The sequence below is a fragment of the Dermacentor silvarum genome, chromosome 9, assembly GCF_013339745.2.
Source record: "Dermacentor silvarum isolate Dsil-2018 chromosome 9, BIME_Dsil_1.4, whole genome shotgun sequence".
Classification (NCBI taxonomy): domain Eukaryota; kingdom Metazoa; phylum Arthropoda; class Arachnida; order Ixodida; family Ixodidae; genus Dermacentor; species Dermacentor silvarum.
The window spans coordinates 159,511,131-159,533,478 of NC_051162.1; the positions used below are offsets into that span (position 1 = coordinate 159,511,131).

A 22,348-nucleotide genomic window follows, 5' to 3' on the forward strand; every position below is an offset into this window, starting at 1 on the left:
GCAGCATTTACCCATAATGTCACTCGCGGACATGCAAGGGTTGTTTGCAGGACACTGAAAGTGCAGCAAAACGGTCATATGAGGTATGCCTGCAGGACGTACTCGACACACCCCTAGGATATCCATCTATTGGCCGTACATGTCCACAGAGTATCCATAGGCCATAATTGTTGTCACTGGAATACCACATACTCAGGCAACACTAACCAGTTTTGTCCACAATAAATTTAGAGTGAATGTCATCTGCGGTGACGCCACTAAAAAAATTTCAGTTCCGCTGCAACGGAATGGTGCCATCATCTGCCACTGCTAGGGCGAAACAAGGTCCCCAAGGTTGTGCGCGCAGGTTTTGCTCCGGCCGTCTCATCCGGATGGATAAAGTATTAGTTCCGCACTGCACATGGCCGGCTACTTCACCGCACCTTGTTGCTCGCAGCAGGGGCCATATTCTAGGGCCATATAAAGGACGCATTAGGGCCACAGTATCCCTGCATATGGCTCCAGTAGAGAGCCACCTGTGGGAGCCATATACAAGAACACTAAGGGGCTAGAACAGTCCTAGGCTACTGCCACAGCTGGGACGAGGCGGGGCAGCTGAGGGTGTACGATGCAGAAGGGCAAGCTGGGCCACTATCTTGTACGCATTCGAAAAGCCGACGTTTGGTTTAGCCTCACGCAACTGGCCTAAATTGGCCTACATTGCGGCGTGGTGAGACAAAACCGAACGTCGAAGAAGCCCACTGTGCGCCTTGCCTTGTAAATGTACGCTCTGTATATGGTTCCTTCCTTTAACATATTTGGTGGAGGTGCTGGCATTTTTTTTTTTGCTTAAGGACCCCACTGGACTGCCTTGGCCACTGGGCACTATGGCTGCAAAAAGACACAATTTCTGTGTTCTACAAATCTGGACAACCTCACTGAGACGCCGACTGATTGTCTCGACACCCAGTCGATCCCCCTGACACACTGGACGATGAACCTGAAGCCTTCGTTCTCCCCATTACAGACTTCATCCACATAGCTACCGAATAGTGCCCCGACTCATTTGTTCTGCCTATTAGACTGCCTCAGCTCTCCACACCCTTACCCTTCTCTACGGATGTTTGTGCTTCACAAGGGCACCTTACACCATTACAACACCCGTCCTGGTGACACTGAGCTCTTGCTAGTTACCGTGCATAGGCACCACTCTGTGGTCATGTCACATTCTACTTCCCAATATTTAAACCTATGTTGTTATGTACATGATTTGCAAATGTATGTTTCCGTTTTGTCAACGGCACAGACTTGAGACAGACATGCCGCGTTGTCCTGACAGGCGTGAACATACACGAGTTGCGAGAGAAAACCGTGGAGACTGCGCCTAGGTAATACGAATACTACGAACACAGACACGCTTTCACCAGTTTGTCCCTAGCCGAGCTCCACTACGCAACCACGGATAAATACTGCGGAATAAGCTCTCCCCCCATTTGCTATTTCATGGTGTAGCGGCGACAGCCCTGCGCTCATGATTGGGAGGTCAGGCGTTCGAAAGCATGTTAAAAGGTTTTTTTATTTTCCTTTTAGTTTTCTTCTTTTTTTATTTGCATTATAATGTTATTTCCCCCTTTCACTTCTGCAGAAGTGCAGGGGTGAGGGCTTAGGTAGAGGGTGCTTTAGTGGCCCCAGAGCTGCTGCGAATTTGTTGTTTTGTATGCTTCCCCGTTACAGTATCTGCATTAGCCACTGCAATCACCTTTGAACGAAGGTTAAGCACCAGTTCTCGCACAGCACGCATTGCCATCGGCCAAGGATGAACGGAGCAACTGGACCTCCGTAGTAGCTAGGCGCAGTTGCCAGATTTCTCTCTCTCGCAACTCGAACATGTGCACATGCGTTGAGCAAAGGCCGTGCAGTTCTCAGCATGTCTGCGCTGTTGACAAAACAGAAATATGCTCTGCAAGCAGCTTTATTTGCCATTACACGTTCATGTGAGTGATTTTGCTTGTTTAAATAGAATGTTTGTATCCAAAGGAAGACCACTGCTTGTGTTAATTGTTTGTAAAAAATTGCACGAAAATTCCAAACAATGGGTTGCCAGACAACAATATCTCCCAATTTTCCTGCCAGACAACAAATAACAACTGATTTCTCCCCGGTTTCCCTCTTTAAATTTAACACCTGATTTTTACCCCCCAAATTCCAAAAGTTATTAAACCCAAAAACGAAGGACCCTAAATATACCGGGTCACACCCGTTTGGGGACACCTTATCAGTTCTGCCATGCACAGTTGTCTTACTTCTTGCTGGCGTTTATTTTCCTCGAACTATCACTGTTTATCAATCGTCGCTCGGTGCAAGACATGCCTATAGCACCCGTAATTTCTTGAGCATTGCTGTGAATTCTATAGCAATGGAGGAGGGTCTGATCAGACTCTGTGGACGTCACAAATAGTGTTGTACACTGCTCACAGATTGGCAAATTTTGCGTAGAACGCTCTTTCTGTGCAATTACTCGAGAGTACCATGCCTTATTGCTTCGAATCTGGTCACGAAAAGTGACTTGGACTCTGATCTAAGCGTACGAGTGAAGATTGCACCGATGTCACACAAACTACCGCCGGTGGAAACAAAAGTATGCGCATTGGTTAGGCCTAAATTGTCGCGTTTCAATCCGTGAGCACTGTACATCCTCAAAGGTACCCGAGCATTAGCAACTGCTTTGGAATGTATGATCAGCCAGGTACATACCCAGTCACGCCTCTATATAACGAAGTTGTACTTGCAGCGAAAAACTTGTTATATCGAGAATTTCGCTTCCCACCCTGACATCGGGGTTTCGTTAATTCAATGGAACTAAGATGGGGAAATAAAAATAGTTACATCGCAAATTTCGTTAAATCGAGGTTCGTTATATCGAGGCTTCACTGTACAGCAGAAATACTTGACCCATTTTAGCATATTGGACAACTGCGCTCACCACTGTTACTGTGATTTGAGTGCCACTAGTCTGGGGACAAGTTTGCCCAATAAAGAGCTAGATTCTCAACTTAACTCTAGGCAGTATTTGTCATTCCGTAACGTGACTACAATGTGATGGTATTCAGGTCACGAACGAGACGAAGGGAAATCGAGGGACCCGATTTTTTTAAATCCCTACCAGGTGAAGCCGGCAGACAATGAAACCAAGAAAAGCTTAGGGTGCATTGCTTGTGTTGATTGATTTCAAATGTAGAAATAATAAATTAAAAGAAAATGAAAGACGTGAAAAACAACTTGCCGCAGGTGGGATTTGAACCCACGTCTTCACATGTCACCATGCGACGCTCTTACTAATTCAGCTACCGCATCGCTTTAATGCAATTTCAATTAGAACCTTTTTTATGGGGCAAATCCAATGGGTTTTGATGCTGCGTTGATCAGACTGTGTGGAGAGCAGTTTAGTTTGTTGAACGTAGCATTCAGTGTCATACCACTCTGAGCCATGCCTAAGGCAAGTTGTGGTGGCAGAATGGATGTGAAAGCTTTTCTTTTACGATTACTACTGTGTTGGACCTGAATTTGTTTTTTGTTTTTTTTTTGGCTTTCCATGTGCCATGCGACTGTGTTGAAGAGGACTTCATTGGTGCCGCATCAAAGCGTAAAAGTGGTTGCCAGCTCTCAAGTTAAACAAAATTGACTTTCATGTTATTAAAGCATGTGGGTAACAGCATAAACAGACGACCACAAGAAGGGAGACACGCACACACAAGCGCTGCTTGTCCCTTTCCCTTGCTTCACTCTGGCAATTATAAGGTGTGCTATCCCTGCCAATAAAACCAGTTGTCAGTTAGTGCTTGTGTGTATGTGTCTCCCTTCTTGTGGTCATCTGTTTGAACTGTTACCCACATGCTTCAAGATGAACCAACTCGTCCAAAAAGAAGTATTGATGTTGCTATTAAAATTTCTTTTTTTCGAACTGCCCAATTGTTTCGACATTTTTATTACCCTGTTAGTGTAAAAACAGGGTAATAAACTTTACTACTTTACGTAAAAGGTCGAATTTATTTGTAAACAATTTTCAACATAACGAAGTTAGGTGCCAATTTTATCGACTTCATTACATCCAGGTTGAACTGTATTCGCACAAGCCTACTTCAATGAACTAAAGAGCTTGTTCCAGCTTACCTACTATTACTAGAGTAGGGGCAAAGGGCGCACTGATGTTTGCCTTGGGGCTTCTCTGCGTGTGTTGACAGCCTGTGCCTGTTTAGGTGCTCTACCGATGAGAAGCAATCGCCGCACATCTCGCAACAGAAGACCGGCACAGGCTTGGAAGCGATTTTGGTGTTTTTCAACTCTGGAATGTAAAAAGGGGCAGTATGCATCTGTAAGAGTGCAAGCATTCCATGCATGACTGCTAGCAACTACACAGCCTCAATATATTACAGTAGCCATGAAACTTAAGGCAAAGCTCTGTCGTTCATTGTCCTCTGGCTGCTTCTGTCCCCGATTGAAACAATGCTGCTTTTTGCACAAGTGTTCTTCTGGTTCATCCCAGAAATGTACAGATGGGGTCCACTGTCAGAGGGAACGCACATTACCAGCGCATGACAGCATTCCCTTCAGTGACAGTTCGTAAGCCTCCATTACGACAGATGACATTGCGGAAGATTAGGCTATATTTCTTGATACTGATGCTAAGCACAGGATATCTGCCAAACAGACTGCTTGTATTCAATTAAAAAATTAAATTCTGGGGTTTGGCGCGCCAAAACCAATTAAGGTATGATGATGAGGCGCGCCATAGTGGAGTGGCTCTGGATTAATCTTGACCACGTGGGCTTCTTTAATGTGCACCCAACGCACAGAACACGGGTGTTTTTGCATTTCACTTCCACCGAAATGCAGGCTCCGCGGTTCCCGCAATTATGTAAGTGGGTCATGTGCTCTAAAATGTTTTTATTCACAATGTTATTTATCGCTAAAATTTTGAAGTTATACAACAGCACTATGCAATTCACCTTGCAAATAGTGTCCATCTCTTCAAGCAATCTAGCTGATGTGACAGAACTGCCATATCAACCACAGTAACTCTTCATAGCAAGTTTCACTGGTGTTTGCTAATTTGGCATATTCAAGTTCCCAGATTTTCCCAGGTTTTCCCTGAATATTTTATGAAAATTTCCTGGCAGACTACAACACTGGCGCATTCTGCTACGGCAACATCGACGTAATTTTGGCTCATACACCTAAATCAGTTCTGCGTCCCGGACAGGGGCCATGTTGAATAAAGTTTTCTCTCTCTTTAAATCAGAGTTCATATGACCTTAATGAGCAGTTCCACAGCAGCATGACATGACACTGTCAATTAATTGCACATATGGGGTGTTCTACCCTAAAGATGACCTGTCGCATTTTTCGAAGTTTCCCTGCCATGGCCCTAAATGTGGCTGCAATATGTAAAAAAAAAGAGAGAGAGAGAGAGAAGAAGGTCCACCAGTACAGTAGAGTTGGACACTCTCTCCTGACAATTTTTAGGTCTCGCAGGCAAGTCTTTTCAATAAAATGAAATGGTAATGCAACGCACTATTGATCACGGATGGATCCCACCAGCAACGCAGAGAGCCTGGTGAATCCAGTCCAGTGGCGTTACCTGGAAACGGTCCTGTTGGAGGCATGTTACCTGTAAAACGTAGCAGCATTAAATGTTACCTTGACAACAAATTAAATTGTTTCAGATACTGCATACAACTTTTTTAGCTTTCTGTCACTAGAAATGCATAAATAACAAATCACAACCTGCAACCATTCATATAGTTTACAGTCGCACTTCGGGCTAATAAGTTTTCAGGTTAATGAGTCTTCGGAAACTGCAAGCAAGACACTTGGCAGCTCTTGTGAGCCAGATCCAAGCAGATGCATCGTGATAATATACATGATGGAGCCATTTTTAACAGTTCAAGGTGCAAGAAAGCAGCAAAACGCACCACTGTAGCACAATTCTACTGTTGCTTCTACAATAAACTGCCACTTTTTCGTTTATTATATCGTCAAAATACAAAAAAGGGACACTGCACTCGTTAGGGACTAAACCTCGGTCAGCAGGGTGTGAACATGGCGTCCTATTTGATCTGCAATGTCTCATAGGAAGCGTGCGGCACTTAAAGGGGGCGCAGCAAATTGCGGTGGCAGCACCACCATCGAATGTGCCATTATTACTAGTTGTACAGGCCATCCCCAGTGCACCACATGCATTTCCGCATGTTCGCCTGCTTCACACAGTGTTCGACACCCATCAACAGTGATCACAAACAATTCACAGTTTTGAATGTGATAGCAAAGTACTACGCAACAGCACGAAGTAAGGCTCGTAGTTTTATCGGTCGTACAATTGCAGTAAATATCCGCTTACTAATTAAATCAGCAAGCATGGTCTCACGCACGCACAGACAAACAGGAACCGATGTGGTGGTGGTGAATTGTAGCAACAGGCGGGTTTAGCCTGGCGATCAAGCCCAGCAATTGCTCTGCCCGAGCACCTCTTACAATATCGCTGAATGGTTTCACCATATGTCCATCAAACCAGTCTCTCTTAAGAATTCCATAAAGAACCGATCTTACTCGATGATCACACGCTATCGCAACACTGGCGTGATGGAAAGCACCAACTAAGGGGAGCAAACACTTCTGTGGCATCTCCCTTCAACACGTCTCCGAAACTTGTATAATTATGCGAACTCTAGCACTACGCACACGCGAAGACAGCACACATTCAGCCACCAGCCATCTCGGCTCCCGAACTTTGCACCCACCAGAGATGACCTCCAAGCATGGCTGGGCTAGAGGAGGAGACGCGTGCTCGCCTGCCCCCATCTACACAAAGGTGAACACAAAAGAGTGCTCGTTTCTCGGCGTCATTTGGATTCACGATCCCATAACTAGCCAATTTTGATATCATCATCAGCAGCAGCAGCCAATTTTTTATGTCCACTGCATGATGAAGGCCTCTCTCTGCGATCTCCTATTAACCCCTGTCTTGTGCTAGCCGATTCCCCAACATGCGCCTGCACATTACCTAATTTCATCACCCCACCTAGTTTTCTGCCATCCTCGACTGCGCTTCCCTTGCGTTGGCACCCATTCTGTAACTCTAATGGTCCTCCGGTTTTCAATATGTACATGCATAAATGAACTAGCGCACAGCTGTTGCACCTAACACACAGTTCTTCCACTCCTATGAAGGTGTGGCTATTGTGTATCGCTACAAGTGCACACATAGCTCTGCCGAAGGCTTTGCCACGTCATCGCTTCGTCCAGCGAGACACACCTTCCAACGCCTGCGCACACCACCAACCTCGTAAAAACTGAAAGCTATAAGTAGGCTGCGTGCCACGGAAACATAACTGCTCGCTCTAGGACCATTCGACCAGACTTGCTGCATCACTAACAAGGCTGATGTTTTCCCAAGACTTTGCTGTATTGCATTTTACATTCATTATTTTCTGAAGAGATAAACCAGCGTATGTTGGTATTCTTTGTTGGGATCTATGGCTTCGCAATCCCACAAATGTTTACATTGTACGATAAACTTGTTTGCGTGCATCAGAAATGTGATTTCATGTCGCTTTACTAATCACACCGACTGGTTAGGCAGAAAAGCTTACGAACACGAAAAAGTGCATATGCATGATGTTCACTGAATGTTTTCCATGCTTTTGACCAACAATAACACTTTGGCTTCATTTTCAGGAGCGCTTATTTTTCTTTCTAGTAAAGTGCATTAGGCAAACACCTAGAGCTTTGCGGTGTTAAAGGGCCCCTAAACCACCTCAGATATTTTTTGAACATTTTAAGCAAACATGCGCATCGAGTTCAGAATGCCATCACGATCAACATTGCCAAACGCTGCAGCGCTACACGCCGCAGGCGCATCGCAAAATCAAAAAAACAATGCCGTCTGTCACGATCCGCCCCGGACCGTGAACGAAAGGGGAGGGGCCGAGGAACCCCCATCCCAGATACGACGCGCAGCGTGGTGGTGATGAACGATGACTGACTGCCGAGCAGCTGTGCTCGCGCGAGATGTTTATTCAATGCGGTGAACCAATGTTGCCCCCCGAGCTTCGGCGGGCCACTGAGCCTAGCAGGCCAACTAAAAATATGGCTGGGGTTACGTCACACGATCGTCACACCCCCTTACCCCCAGTTTGTTTGTCCACGCAAACAACACAAACAAAAAGTGTTAACCAGGCGAGTAACAGTCCAGCGGCCTCCGCTGTCGAGTACTCCGCCTGGGCACAGGTGTTGACGATCCGGGTGTGGCAACGCCGGGTGCTCCCTGAGCCAGTTGAGCTCCGTCCGGAGGGTCAGCAGTGACCGGCCTTGAAAATGGCGCCGAACTTGGTAGTGGCTCAACTGGTGCTGCACAACTAGCGACGCTTGCCGCCTCTGGTGCTTCGCTGGCAGCGACCGGTGTTGCCGTTGGCCCCCCTGCGGGCTGGCCTTCTGAAGTGGTGCCCAAGGTTGCAGGCTCGGTCACGAGGCGAGGCCGAACATGGTCGGCGTGCCGGTGCCACGTGTTCCCGTCCGGCATGCGGACGAGCAGCGATGAGGCGCTGGCAGGAGATAACACCTCTCCGGCGGACCAGGGTGGACCAGGACGGAAATTCCTGGTGAAGACCGGAGCTCCCGGCTCCGGCAAAGGCCCGGGACGGCACCCTCTGTCAGCAGCCAGCTTCTGCTTCAACTGTTTCAGGAGCGCTGTGGACCGGAGGTCGGATGCAGGACGTCCAAGGGTGTCTTTACCATCCGACCCAGCAGGAGCTCACAGGGGGCACGGCCAGTGACGTCGTGGGGCGTGGTCCAGTACTGAAACAGTGCCCGGGCAACCTGCGTCCGCAAATCTCCAGCCTTACACTTTTTCAGTTTGTCCTTGATTGTCTGTACCACCCGCTCGGCTGCACCGTTTGAAGCAGGGTGGTACAGCGGAACCATCATCCGGCGAATTCCGTTCTTTGTCAGCCAGGCCAGGTACTCTGTGCTGGTGAAAGCGGGGCCATTGTCGGACACGATGACGTCCGGCAACCCCTGGGCGGCGAAGACCTGTCGCAGCGCCGCAATAGTCGCGCCTGCTGAAGGAGTGGTGACAGGTAGGACCTCCACCCACTTCGAAAAGGTGTTCACCACTACCAGGAAGTAGTGGCCCTAGAATGGACCCCCAAAATCCACATGTAAGCGGGACCAGGGTCTCTGTGGGAATGGCCAGGGGGTGATCTCCACATGACGTGAGGCCTGCTGGTGCTCCTGGCAGACCTGGCAGCTCTACACCATGTGAGCAATGTCCTGGTCCAGGCCAGGCCACCAAACGTGAGACCGGGCCACCATCTTCGTCTTTTCTACACCAGGATGACCCACGTGCAGCAACTGCGGGAACCTGGACCGGAGACTTTGTGGGATCACCACCCTGGAACCCCAGAGTAGGCAGCCCTGCTGCAGGCTCAGCTCGGCAGCCTTGTGGCTGTAAGCCTGCTGCACCAACTCCTCCCCTCAGGACATCGCCTTGACCACCTGGGACAGGACTGGATCCCGGCTGGTCGCCTGTGACACCGCAGATCTGAAGAGTACCTCCGGGTACGCGTGCTCCAGCATGAACAGTTCAGCAGGCTCTGGAGCAGCAGCTGGCACCTCCGGCAGGGGCAGGTGGCTAAGGGCATCAGCAGGTCCCAGGTCCTTTCCCGGACGGTAGACCAGCCGGTAGTTATAGGCCGCAAGCCTCAAGGCCCAGCGTACCACTCGAGGCGAGGCCTGCACGGGAACCGCCTTGTCCGGCCCCAGCAGACCCAGCAGCGGCTTATGGTCCGTGATTGCCTCAAATTCTCTGCCCCACAGGTACTGGTGAAAGCGCTCGACCCCGAACATGAGGGCCAGGCCTTCCTTATCCAGCTGGCTGTAACGTTGCTCTGCAGCAAAAAGCCGACGGGAAGCAAACGAAACAGGGTGTTCCTGGCCATCCTTGGCCTGGTGCGCCAGGACGGCTCCCACACCGTACGGCGACGTATCTACTGCTAGGACGACAGGCTTGTCCGGATCGAAGTGCACCAGCACTGGAGCCTTGGTGATTAGCTCCTTGCTGCGCTGGAATGCCACTTCCTGCTCCTTCTTCCAGGTCCACTGCTGACCATCTCGAAGTAGAAGGAGGGGCTGTAGATGCGCCGACAGGTTCGGTAGGAAACTCCTGTAGAAGTTGATGAGGCCAAGGTAGCTCTGAAGCTCCTTCTTGTTGTGGGGCTTTGGCGCCTTGAGCACAGCATCAACTTTGCGGGGGGCTGGGGACAGGCCAGCCTGGGAAATGACGTGTCCCAGGTACTCAACGCTGGGGGCCAGGAAAACGCACTTTTCCAGCTTGAGCTTGAGACCGGCGTCCTGCAATCGTGCCAGGACGTTGTGCAGGTTCTGCAGGTGGTCCCCGTCGTCGGTGCCAGTAACCAGGATGTCGTCCAAGTACACCGCCACGTGCCTCATGCCCCTGAAGAGGTTGTCCATCTCCCTCTGAAAAATGGCCGGGGCTGAGGCCACGCCAAACGGTAAGCGCGTGTACTGGAAGAGCCCCAAAGTTGTCGATATCGTGACATACTTCCAGGAGGCATCCTGGAGCACCAGCTGCGGGTAAGCGTCTCTGAGGTCGAGCTTTGTGAACTTCTGTCCCCCGGACAACGCTGACCAGAGATCTTCAATCCGGGGCAGCGGGTACTTCTCGACGGTAGCGACGGGGTTGATGGTGACCTTGAGAGATCCTGACACTCCCATCTTGAGGACTGGAACTATGGGAGCGGCCCACTCGGAGGTCTTGACGGGCACCAGGATGCCCTCTCGCTGTAACCGTTGCAGCTCCTGGGTGACCCCGTCCTTCAGGGCGAACGGCAGTGGGCGAGGCTTGAAAAAACGAGGCAGGGCTCCCTCAGGAACATAAATGCTAGCCGTCGTGCCAGCAAATGTGCCCACCCTAGGTTGGAACAGGGACTTGAAATCGGTCAGGAGGCTTGGGACATCTTTGACCACATGTAAGACGGCCTGGCCTCTTGGTACTCCGGCAACCGAACGCCCAGTGCGTGAATCCAATTTCGGCCCAGCAGTGTCGGTGATGACCCCTTGGTTAAATAAAGGGAAGGGTTGCCTCCTTGTCACCAAAGCGAACGCTGACCTGGGCCTGCCCCTGGACCTGGGAGAGCTGTCCGGAGTAGCTGCGCAGCATCACGCACGAAGCCTCGACGGACATGTCGGGGAAAATACGCTTGAACAGTTTCCCGGCCATGACCGACACGCTGGCCCCTGTGTCCAGCTCCATGGAATAGGGGTGCCCGCAGACTTCAACGGTCAGCAGATACGGTGGCACAGATGACGGAACAAGGCCTGTGTGCCACATGTCGAAGATTGGCGGGTTCTCGGCCATGACGTGGAGCCTGGCCGCTGAAGGACCCGCGCCTGCTGCCGCACGTCTTCTTCGCGAACCCTTGCGACGGCTACCCTGACCGCGTGCTTGTGTGGAACCTGGGCTTGATCTAGGCTGCTGCTGCTGTCCGCTGTTCGTCCTCCCCCCTCGGCAAACCCGTGCGAGGTGCCCAGTTTTTCCGCACGTAAAGCATTGTGCTTGGGAGAATCGGCACTGTGAGGGGGAGTGGTCACCACCGCAGCGACTGCACGTAACACCCTTAGTCGTCATCTTGTTGACCGTTGCTTCCGTCGACGATGAGCCGGTCGCGCGTGCAATCTCGCCGGCGTCCTTGGCAGCAGCGTCCATCGCCTGCACTGCCTTCACGACGTCGTCCAGCGAGGGATCAGGAAGCTCCAGGAGTCATGTCTGCATCGGTGGGGTTGTTTATCCCGCAGACGAAACGGTCCCAGAGCAGCGAGTCGAGCTGGTCCCCGAAGGCGCAGGCACTCGCTAACCCTCTTAACGCAGCGACGAACTGGCCGAGGGTCTCTCCTTCGCGGCGGCTCCGGTTGAAGCGAAAACGCTCCATTAACGTTGACGGTGCCGGGCTGAAGTGCGACCGCAATGTGTTGAGCAGCTCACTGAGTGTCTTGACATGCGGTGTGGCCGGCTTGAGAAGGTCGAGCAGGCGACTGAAGACGCGGGTCCCGCAGCTGGCCAGGAAAATGTCCCGCTATTTTGCCTCGGGTGTGTCGTTCGCCCGGAAAAACACGTGAACTTGCTCCTCGTAGACTGGCCAGGCGGACCCATCACCCTTGAACGGCTCGAGCCTCCCATACAGCGGCATGGCGGCAGGAACGGGGGGCAGTGTCTCGCCGCTCTCGGTGGCTTGGGTCGACACGTGGGCTTCCTTCGTCGCCAGTGTCACGATCCGCCCCGGACCGTGAATGAAAGGGGAGGGGCCGAGGAACCCCCGTCCCAGACCAATGTTGCCCACCGAGCTTCAGCGGGCCACTGAGCCTAGCAGGCCAACTAAAAATATGGCTGGGGTTACGTCACACGATCGTCACACCGTCCTCCTCTCCTGGCCTTTCCAGTATCCCCAACGGATGTCACGATTTCACCAGGGTGCATCTGGTGATGTCAACCGGGTCGACAATGTCGATTGGTCGATCAAGAACCTACGACTTCCGGTTAGTCTGCTAGCAGTTACGCGCGCTCCCTGCTCTTCTTCGCCGCGTTGCTTGCTTGTGCGTGCTTGCGAATCGGTAATTACAGCCCACAACACAAGTGCCAAATCGCTCGCATTCCAACACAGTCGTGCTTAGCGGTCTGATTAGCTGCGCAAATAGAGTCTGACGGCGTTGGCCTTTCTAGATGTGCACGCACCACAGGATCCTGAGTGGCACGCTTCGCATGAGCACGGGCAGGCACAGCAGCAACAGCGGGTAGCCGAAAAGCGCGAAGTCGCGGCTAAGGCCCGTCAACGTTACCGGCACAGTAACTCGTCGCATGCTGTTTGCCATTCGCGGGCCGCCGTTCGACAGTGGTTTTGCTTGCGAACGGTGAAATTTCCTTGCTGTACGTAGAGAGTATGAGACCAGGACTCATTTGTGCGGCAGCCTCACTGCCGCTGATCGCTCAACAGCGCCGATATCGTCGCTATATAGGCCTTTTCCGGTTCCCTTCAAAGCTAAAGCAGACGGCGCTTCAGAATGAATTACCGACGCTCACGAGCCGCAATATTTTCTTATCGTTGTCGCTTTTCGCAATAAATGTACACAAAGAATTAAAATACGCTGATATTAGGAGCGCTGTCCGCTGCAATGCGAGCACAGCCGAGCCGGTCGTCTCCCGTCGGTAGCCATGCGCTACAGCTGAGCTTGATAAGTATCGGAGCTCTCGTTCAAGTTAAACGTTTGACAGCGGATAGTGTTTCTCATAAAATGTACAATTTACGCATCGCTTTATCTAGCGGAAATTATTTTGCTTGGAACAGAAGCTGCAGCCGATGTTTTCGTCGCCAGCGGCAGAGGCACGCAGCTTCGCGTGTCGTCGATTGGCCCGTCGATCGTGTAGTACGTCGGCCGAACTGCCGTATCCTTTGGACACCTCTCTCGCGGCAGACGTTCTACGGCACTAGAGGTCGGTTCGCCATTGGTATATTTGCTGCTAGTGTGGACGTGCCTTAACCGGAAGTGGACAGTGTTTTGAGAAGTGCGTTGGTGACGAGGAATGTCACGTGACATTTGGAGGAGCACTCAGCGAAGAGGAGAGACCAACCAACGAGGAGAGTTGCGAAGGAAAGAGCGAAACGAGCGACGCTGTGTTTCAATCATCAAATGTGTGTAACTCGACTATTAAGGCCCCATTTCGAAAAATTCTCACGGCTACGTGTTCGTTGTAGACTCGTGCACAACTGCAACATCACAACTAAATTTCGACCTCTGGGTGGTTTAAGGGCCCTTTAAAAACAAGATAGAAATAGCAGGCACCTTTAATGTACACGGCATGCGTGGAGGTCAGCAAGGCGAAGGTCAAGTGAACAAACGGTTACGGCGAGATCTAGGAGGTGAAAGTGCAGTCGAAAAAAATTTAACCGATGGGTTTCCAATGGAACTAATTAATTACAACAAGGCAAGCTGTGATCACGTTAAAAGTGCGAGCATGCAGGCGTTATTATGTCAACGATCATGTACTTCGCTCAACGTACACTGCATATCCACCGCTCTAGCTTGTCACATAGGCATGGCAATGTCGAGAAACGTAAGAAAAATTTCCTCCACTGGACTTGCAGTACAGTAGTACACAGAGTAGAATATATATTCAAGAAACCAACAACACAACAATTTGCAGGTGACATTACGAAGGTGTGACGTAAGCCCACACAGTGCTTCACTATACTATGGCTGCAATAACATTCATGACAGACAACTTCGTTTCACCCTACACAGCAGCACCCCTGTCGTACCACACATTCCATGTTGGGCTCGACAGAAATACATTTGAAGGCAATGCTCTTCATTAACCCTTTAAGTTTAAATATGAGACATATAAATACAGAGAAAAAATGTTTATTTTCTGTCTAAACGTGCAAAACACATCAAGAATAAACATAACAAAAAGAAAAAATATTTTTTTTGGAAATGTTTTCAGCAAGAGGGGGCAAACCCCAGGCAGGAAAATTCACCTCAAGCCCACCTAAGGCGTTGTTTTCAATTTCGATAGAGAGCTCTCATCATATGTGAACCATAGGTGCACATTTCATCTGCTCTACATCACACGTGTGACACCACTGCAGCTGGATATCTTGCATTGGCCTGTCTATTCTGACCTTGCTTTCAAAAGACAGTGAGTCGCGTGCCAAGCTCCTTCCTCGTCCAGTGTTCTTACTCTAAACAAATAAATGACGCTTGCCCCCTGTCATTCAGTGTTGGTCAAAGGCATTTAGCCAGAACCTTCATACTCAACACTGAAACTCGGCAAGAAACAAATTTTTTTTCGGGTATGTTGCTGTAGGCAACACTCGTCAACAAAGGGTTAATATATGTGCAGTCGCTGACGTTTAAAACAAGGGCGTGTGGCCAGGCTCAGCCAGTGAAGCCTGAGGTGGTGGGCTCTACATGGCGCCGGTGCTCGAGTCTTGATCAGACTTTTCATCATCGACTTCTCAGGCACCGACCGTGCAAAGCAGCGGCTGTGTCACTACACATTCAATGCACACCACTTGCAGGTTGGTTGATGAAGCTCTAGTTTCCACAACAGTACGTGCCAATAGCTTGTGAAATGGAGAGTGGAGATGGGGCGTTTCTATGCACGGGACAAGTATTGGCATATCCAGCCAATCACTCTAGAGTGCTGTGGCAGTTATACAGAAATCGTACGAACCAGCAGTAAACCTTTATTAAGAGACTAAGGCTGCTCCACAATATGAATAGGCATGAAGAAATACTGCATAGATGCTTGACACGCGTAAGGTGATTTAGGGCTGCCCTTTAGTATCCCCCCAAAATTAAAAATTTAGGCTCCTCTAGGCTTGAACAGAGAAAAACGGCAAAAGCTTTTAAAACTGTCAATGTGAAAACTTAATGTCATCTTTAATAATAACAATGTCAATTTTATTTCACTTTAACGAATACATCACAAATCGGTGAGCATTGAGCTAAAGGTGTTTCGCAACGTCTGACGAATGTCCAAGACTCCCATTGGTAAATCAAGCACACACAGTTGCAGAATGACATATACAATATGATTTACAAATTGTTTATAAATATACTATAACTAGAATCCTAATAATGTCAGAAATATGTTGCAGCATAATAACAAGCACAAAACATAACACAAATTTTAACTGTAATACATTTCAATATACAATATGTACAATTGCCGAGAGACAAAAAAGTAACAACACGTCTACTACGTCTCTCCTAACCAAAACTGTTCAAAGGCTTAGAAGAGAGAATAATGTTTGATGCGTGCATTCTATTTTATGGGTATGGATGATTAATCAGAGCCATATGTTGTTGGACCTTACCGTCACTGGGTAAATGTGCATCTGCCCACACATTCCACAGTGACATCTCACAAGTTATTACTATTGTTTCAAAATAAAAAAAAATTATCCTTCAAAATCTACCACAACCACTGCAAGAGTTATTGCTCGAAACCACATATAATGCCCAATGAATTTTACAACCTGCGCCATAGACTAAGCTTGGGATGGCCTTATGACTTCGCTCTTGAGCAAATCCGAGTTCTGGAGGCTTTCCACCAATATTTCTCTCATTCCCTTCAGTCAATGTGGTAGAGGTTTTAGATTCAAAATGAGGTTAGCACATACAGCAGACCTCACACCTGTTAATAACGTCCATCTGCGTTATTGCTAGTTTCTTCTATCCCCTGCCATCGAGTCTTATTTCAAGGAATGGATTGTCCGGACTTTGAAGAGTTCGTAAACGCGGAATGCAGGCATTGCTAGCTGTTAAGAACAACACACTTATCTGTAGCTATTCACAGTTCTGAGGTCTGTACACACTTCATTACAAATGTTAACAGCAAACGAGGCCTAAGTGAAGCAAGCTAAATGCTACACACTGTTAGCCGCAGATGGGTCCCACCAACAGTTCAGGAACCCGGATAAATTCGGTCCAGTCATCGTGGCGGTACCTGCATGAAGCAACAGTGCACACAATTAGTCAGGCAATAAAAGAAGCTGCGTTATCAAACCACAACACGGAACGAGTCTGCAATGTATACTTTCAATGACGTGTAGCCACACCTATGGGTTTCTGCATTAAGGTGTCCTCAAGCCATCAGTTGGCCAATGTCGTTAGGTGGGCAAATTGCCACTCTTCTGCTCAGGAGTTAAGCTTTCCTGTAAGCAGCACTCAACATTTTCAAGTGGATTCAAGCGGAGCTTTCTTTGTGGCATGCACTGAGTTTCGATGCAGTGTTGTTTATTAACTGCAACAGTACGGGAAGTCTGGGTACTCACAAGCAGGGTATCGAACCGGAAGTGAACTGAAAACTGGAAAGAAACTATTTTTTTGCTTGAACCAGAACTGAACCATAATGTTACACGATTTCTTCCACTGCGGAGCGATACCAAAGGAAAAAAATAAGTTTTTTTTTCAGTTTAGGTTGGCAATCTTTCCTGGAGCTTTTCATCCATGCATTCCCGGCACTTGTGGCTCAGCCGTGCTACCTCATTTGTAAATACAGACCATCTTTCCATGATTTTAAATCTAGCAGCATCGTTAGTACAGTTTTCAGCGTACTGTGTCAGCGGGCAGACTACAGTAAGCGTTGTGTTAACATGACTATTTTCATCGCATCCGACGCGAGGACTCGCCAGACTGTGATGCCTGCAAAGCACCTGAGACAGTGGAGTACATATACTTTTTGCTTGCCCCAATATCATTCTGAACGGCAGACATATTGATCTCTTCATTAGCAGCAATTAACAACTGGCGGCCGTTGAGATAAAAAGTGTCACTGGGCCACCGACCAGACGTATCAATGAAGCGAGCCATCAAGGCTATCTTAGAATATTTAGTCAACACTAAAGCGCCCTTCGAACACCAACGTTTATATAACCACATCCTACTGCCTGTCCACATCATTACTCCTCAGTCTCCTATTTTTCTCTACATCCCTTCCCCCCTGAGCAGAGCAGCCCGCTGGATGACACTGCGTTTCCTCAATATATTCTCCTCTCTCTCTTCCTCAATAAAGGTTCACTTCACATAGATTCCAGCATTGGGTGCTGAATCTACACCCAGGTGACAACTTTCTGTGGCAGCCCAGCCGAAAGCTATGGAGCCAAAGCACGCATTTATTTTACTACACATCTGCATGCAGTCCGCGAATGTAAGCAACTGGAAGCTACAAAGCGTAAAAACAAACCGTAGCAATTATAATTTTTATTTTTTGTTCAATATTTACCATTTTTGTTCAATATTAAACCAATAAAGAGCTTGCTTAGGAAAATTATTTCTGTTTGTCGATGTTCCTAGTTTTCTGGCTTCTAATGTCCATGTCCGGTTTTCCTGGACCTGTAAACCACCAGCAAAACGTTGGCACTACTTGGTGTAGTAATACAACAGAAGCAGCTCCTCACGTGCGAGCATGTGTGCGTAGCTGTGGCTCTGCTGCCACAGAAAGTTGTCGGGTGTACATAATTCTTTTGTAACTACATGCGGGATGAAGAACAAACCACAGGCACAACCTTTCAGTGCAGCTACACAGCAGCATCAAAATGTACAAAATAAATTGATGCTGTTTTCCTGTAATTATTCTACGGTTATGTGAACTTGAAGAAATGAATATTCACCTATGATTACGATACTCCCTAATGCGAAATTTTGAGCGCAGCTCTATACGTACTTTCATTTCGCGATATGTTAGCTGGCGTGGACAATCGGTCTCGTGCAGCACTTTGCAAACGGAGAAAAGTGTGGCACAACTGCCCCGCTAATCTGGAGATCGCGAGAGCCAGCGCATGGGTGACGAGTGGGCGTGATTCACAGCAGCCGTCGCTGACAGACCTCCCAGAAAGCAGTACTCTGGCATTTTTGCCAAGCGTGCTTGTGGACAATGCATGCTACTCTGGCGCCATCTAGTAGCCACGTCACCGCACTACGCTTTTCTTCTCACGCTTTCACCACACCCTCCTTTGCTTTCCTCCTCATGGTTCCGCTGCACCCTCCTCTCCGCTTTCCTCCTCGCACCTCTTCGCTCTCACCGCCTTTTTCATCCCCCACTACGCTCAGCGTTCACTCTCGTCTTTCACTGTGCTCGTTAGCTCCATTACAAGGGATGATGCCAAGGCCGACGCTCCCCGCTAGAACGGGCGCCTGTCACCTTTACTTGGGAGTGTGGAGAGTTGTGTACATGCGCTACTCTCGATGGAGGAGAGACACGACCGGCGGCACAGCAAACAAGGATTTAATATGTACAGGGACGGTGAGCGCACGCGACACACAACACTAAAACCGAAAGTCAAAACTAAAGGCACGTGAAACTAAAATTGATTCAACAAAAGTCTCCACTGGAACTCAAACAGCAAACTCAGATTAACTACAAACTACTTAAACAGAACTATCTCAGTTTCGGAGCCTCGCTCCGCCTTAAAGTCTCTCGGTCAGTCTTAGCTTCTGCTCGCCAAAGTCTGGCCACCTTGGCCCCGGCCTAACTGCGTCGTAAAGCGGAAACGGGGTTCTTGTCGCGTCCGTGTCGGGCTCGTCCGAAGCGTTGAGAGTGCCGTAGGTGCCGACGCCTCGCGTTGTCTCTTTTGTCGGCAGTGAGCTCGTCGGCTCGTCGGTGATGAGCTCGTCAGCTCGTCAGCGATGGCGCTCGGCGTTGCTTAGGCCCACCTGGATAGGCCTAGCGTCGGGATGCGTCGCAACCTCTTCGTGAGTGCCGACGTGGCGTCCCAAGGAGAATCGAACGTGCCGGTCTGCCGCAGAAGGGCGATCCTCTCTGGGGTGCCCGGTCCTGCCGTGAGAGGCTGCAGCCAGTCCAGGAGCCTCGCTCGAACTTGCCGAGGTCGATGGCCACACCTTGGACGGCCAACGTCACGGACTCAGCCAGACCCCCAAGTCTCCCGTCGCCAGAGCGTAGCTGGAGATGCGACCTTCCTGGCCCGGAGCCACGTCGATAATCAACGGACAGCGCCGTTCATCCCTCGATTATGCCTCGGCTCACGCGTCTCGTGAGCTCGTGCCGTTCCGAACACCGGGCATCGCGTGCTCCTCTTCTTTTTCGCGCCACAGGCGGCCTCTTACATATGACAGTGCCTAAGAGCTGCACTCTAATAAGACTCTCTCTCAGTTGCTCTCTCCCACAATTGCTTAGAGCAGAAGTTCTCAAACTGGCTTCTGCAGAACCTATGAGTTCCACGAACGGCATATTAGGTTCCCGCAACAAGTCAGAACAAAGCCGACCCCGTACTGCCCAATCCCTTTTCACTTCGACAATTTATCGATTTACAGAATAAATGTTGCATTGTATTTTGGCTCTAACGAAGCCATCGCACAGCACATCCATGCTTAGGTAGTCTGCAAGCAATGAGAGGCTCATGGGGAGGCAGCACGCAAGGGTGCTTTGGTAGCAGTCTCGAGGTATTATTGAGGCACCCTGATCACTGCCCAACTGCTAGGCCCATGGTGGCCCTGCGGAGGAAATAAATATACTGCACAAAATACAACACAAGGATGTAGTAAGGGACACGGGCAAGCGCTTGTCTGAGTCAATTACTACGTCCTTATGTTGCATTTTGACTGACTGAATAAACTTTATTAGAACCAGCAAGAGGTGGTGGCTGGGCCAAGAGGTGGTGGCTGGGCCTCCCACGTGGGGACGTCGAGGTGTTGCCTCTTCGCCGCCTCACAGGCTTGCTGGGTCGCCCATAGTTGGTCGTCGAGGTTGTAGCTACGCAGGGCAGCGTGCCATCTCGACGAGAGGGATGTTGCATTTTGCGCAGTATATTTATTTCCTCCACAGAATGAACCAACTCACCCAACAAGCTTTATTGGGCCATGTGGACACCTTTAATTCGTGCTCGTGTGCATAGTTAGCAACATGTGAACAGCAATCAATCCAAAGACCTGCAAGCTGAGACCAACTTCAGAATTCAGCGGCATCTGCTTGGTTGACTCCAGTTGCTGATGGATGACAATATTGACCATTTAAACGAAATATTGCAACGTGGTGTGTGGGGCGCATTCACGCATTAATTGTGATGAAGACATGTCAGTGTTGGCATGCTGCAGTGTCAAAACAGGCCGGTTCACTACTGCACTGCGTCCATTCCATAATAAGACCACGCCACAAGGATTTTTATGCATGCGAGTGGCACTGGTGCATGCCAGGCAAAGAGGGCATTTAGGCTTAACGTTACGATCCGTATACTGAATGACGATCGAATATCGAGTGACTGGAAACATTTGTTTGCAATGAAATGAAATAAAGTTTTGTGTGTCTAACAATTCATTTGTGCGAAGAACACTTCATTAGCGTTTATAAATCACTGCACAGAGTAGTAGCTGTATGGTTGGCATGCGCTACATTACGGTGCACAAAGCTGTGCGGGGGGGGGGGGGGGGGAGGGGAATCACTTGTCTATATGCATTATCACGAGTTCCTCATCAGGAGCAATGGCCTTCAAACAGAAAAAACTAACCGCCAATAGCAGATGTCACACAAAGACAAGGCTGCTACTTTGGTTAGGCAGGTCCAGAGGGGATGAGGCCCTACCCTGGAGCAGCATCTCAGGCAGGGGCTACGGCATAGTGCTGCTGATCTCGAGATCATTTAGATAGAGGTGGAATGCAAAAACGCTCATGTATTGTGCATTGGGTACACGGTAGAGACCAAGGCTGTTGAAATTATTTTGGAGCCCCCAACATATACAGCGTGCATCATATTGAGATCGTGGTGTTCGCATGTAAAACCCCAGAATTTAATTTTAGTCAGGCACTGATTCCCTCCTCCCCCCTCACCTTTATACCTGAGACATGGCGGCATTTCAGCACTTACAGTACTGGGCATGATGCAGCAAGACCCTTTCCTCCTTTGCATTCTCTTTATGCCAACACATAAGTGGGGGAGAGGGAAAGGGCAGGGGTTCCACAACACTCCGAGAAAGCTAGTGGGGTTCCCAAGGGCGAGAACCCCTGGCTTAGAGTGAAAGAAACACACTACACATACTCTACAAACACACACTACACATACTCTACAAACACAATAAGAACTTGCCATATAGTTGCAAATACAGTCAAATCTCGTTAATTTGAACACGCTTAATTCGAACTGCCGGTTTATTCGAACTGATGATGTTGTCCCGTCAAAGTTATGTGTATTTCAATGGGCGAAAACGCTCCGTAATTCGAACGCGAAAGCATTTGCTACGGTTAATTCGAACATACCGCAGACCAACAATGCTCTCAGCAGTGCTCCAAATAACGCGGCGGCGCCTCCGACCGGCATTGCTCCAACACCGCCATAGAGCAAAAGCATAGGAGAGACCCCTTAATGCAGCAGCGGAGGCCCAGTCCGGCCAACGAAACTGTCCACGCCGGCAAACGCTCCCTTCCCGTTAACGGCAGAAAATTAAACTTCAAGGAGCAGGCTAAGCTGGCACCAGGCCAGCTGGACCAGCGGTGCCGGCACCCACGCCGGCAAACGCTTGCTTCCTGTTAACGCCAGAAAACGAAACTTCAGAGAGCGGGCTAATCTGCGCCGGGCCGGCGGTGCCAGCACGGCGTCGGTCGCGCATGGAGACAGTCAAAGGTGAGGGAGCTGCGAGGGAGTTGAGAGAGAGGGCGAAGGAAGCCCCTGAAGCCACTGCCACCGAAGCGGCGGAGTTGCCGAGGCCAAATCCGCTTCCCTGCCGCCCTCCTCCCTCACCTTCGACGGTCTCCGCGCGCGCCCACCCTTCACCATGCCGGCACC

At 49.5% G+C, this 22,348-nt stretch overlaps 1 protein-coding gene across 1 annotated transcript in view; it reads right to left on the reverse strand.

Annotated features, from left to right (window-relative positions):
• Positions 1-22,348, reverse strand: part of LOC119464588 (zinc finger protein 691) — a 43,610-nt gene that overhangs the window by 4,315 nt on the left and 16,947 nt on the right. The window contains exons 5-7 of the mRNA XM_037725615.2: positions 16,490-16,561; positions 5,552-5,647; positions 4,150-4,321 (exon numbers count right to left, since the gene is read on the reverse strand). Of these exons, the coding sequence (XP_037581543.1) occupies positions 4,150-4,321; positions 5,552-5,647; positions 16,490-16,561 (340 nt within the window). The remainder of the gene's footprint in view (positions 1-4,149; positions 4,322-5,551; positions 5,648-16,489; positions 16,562-22,348) is intronic.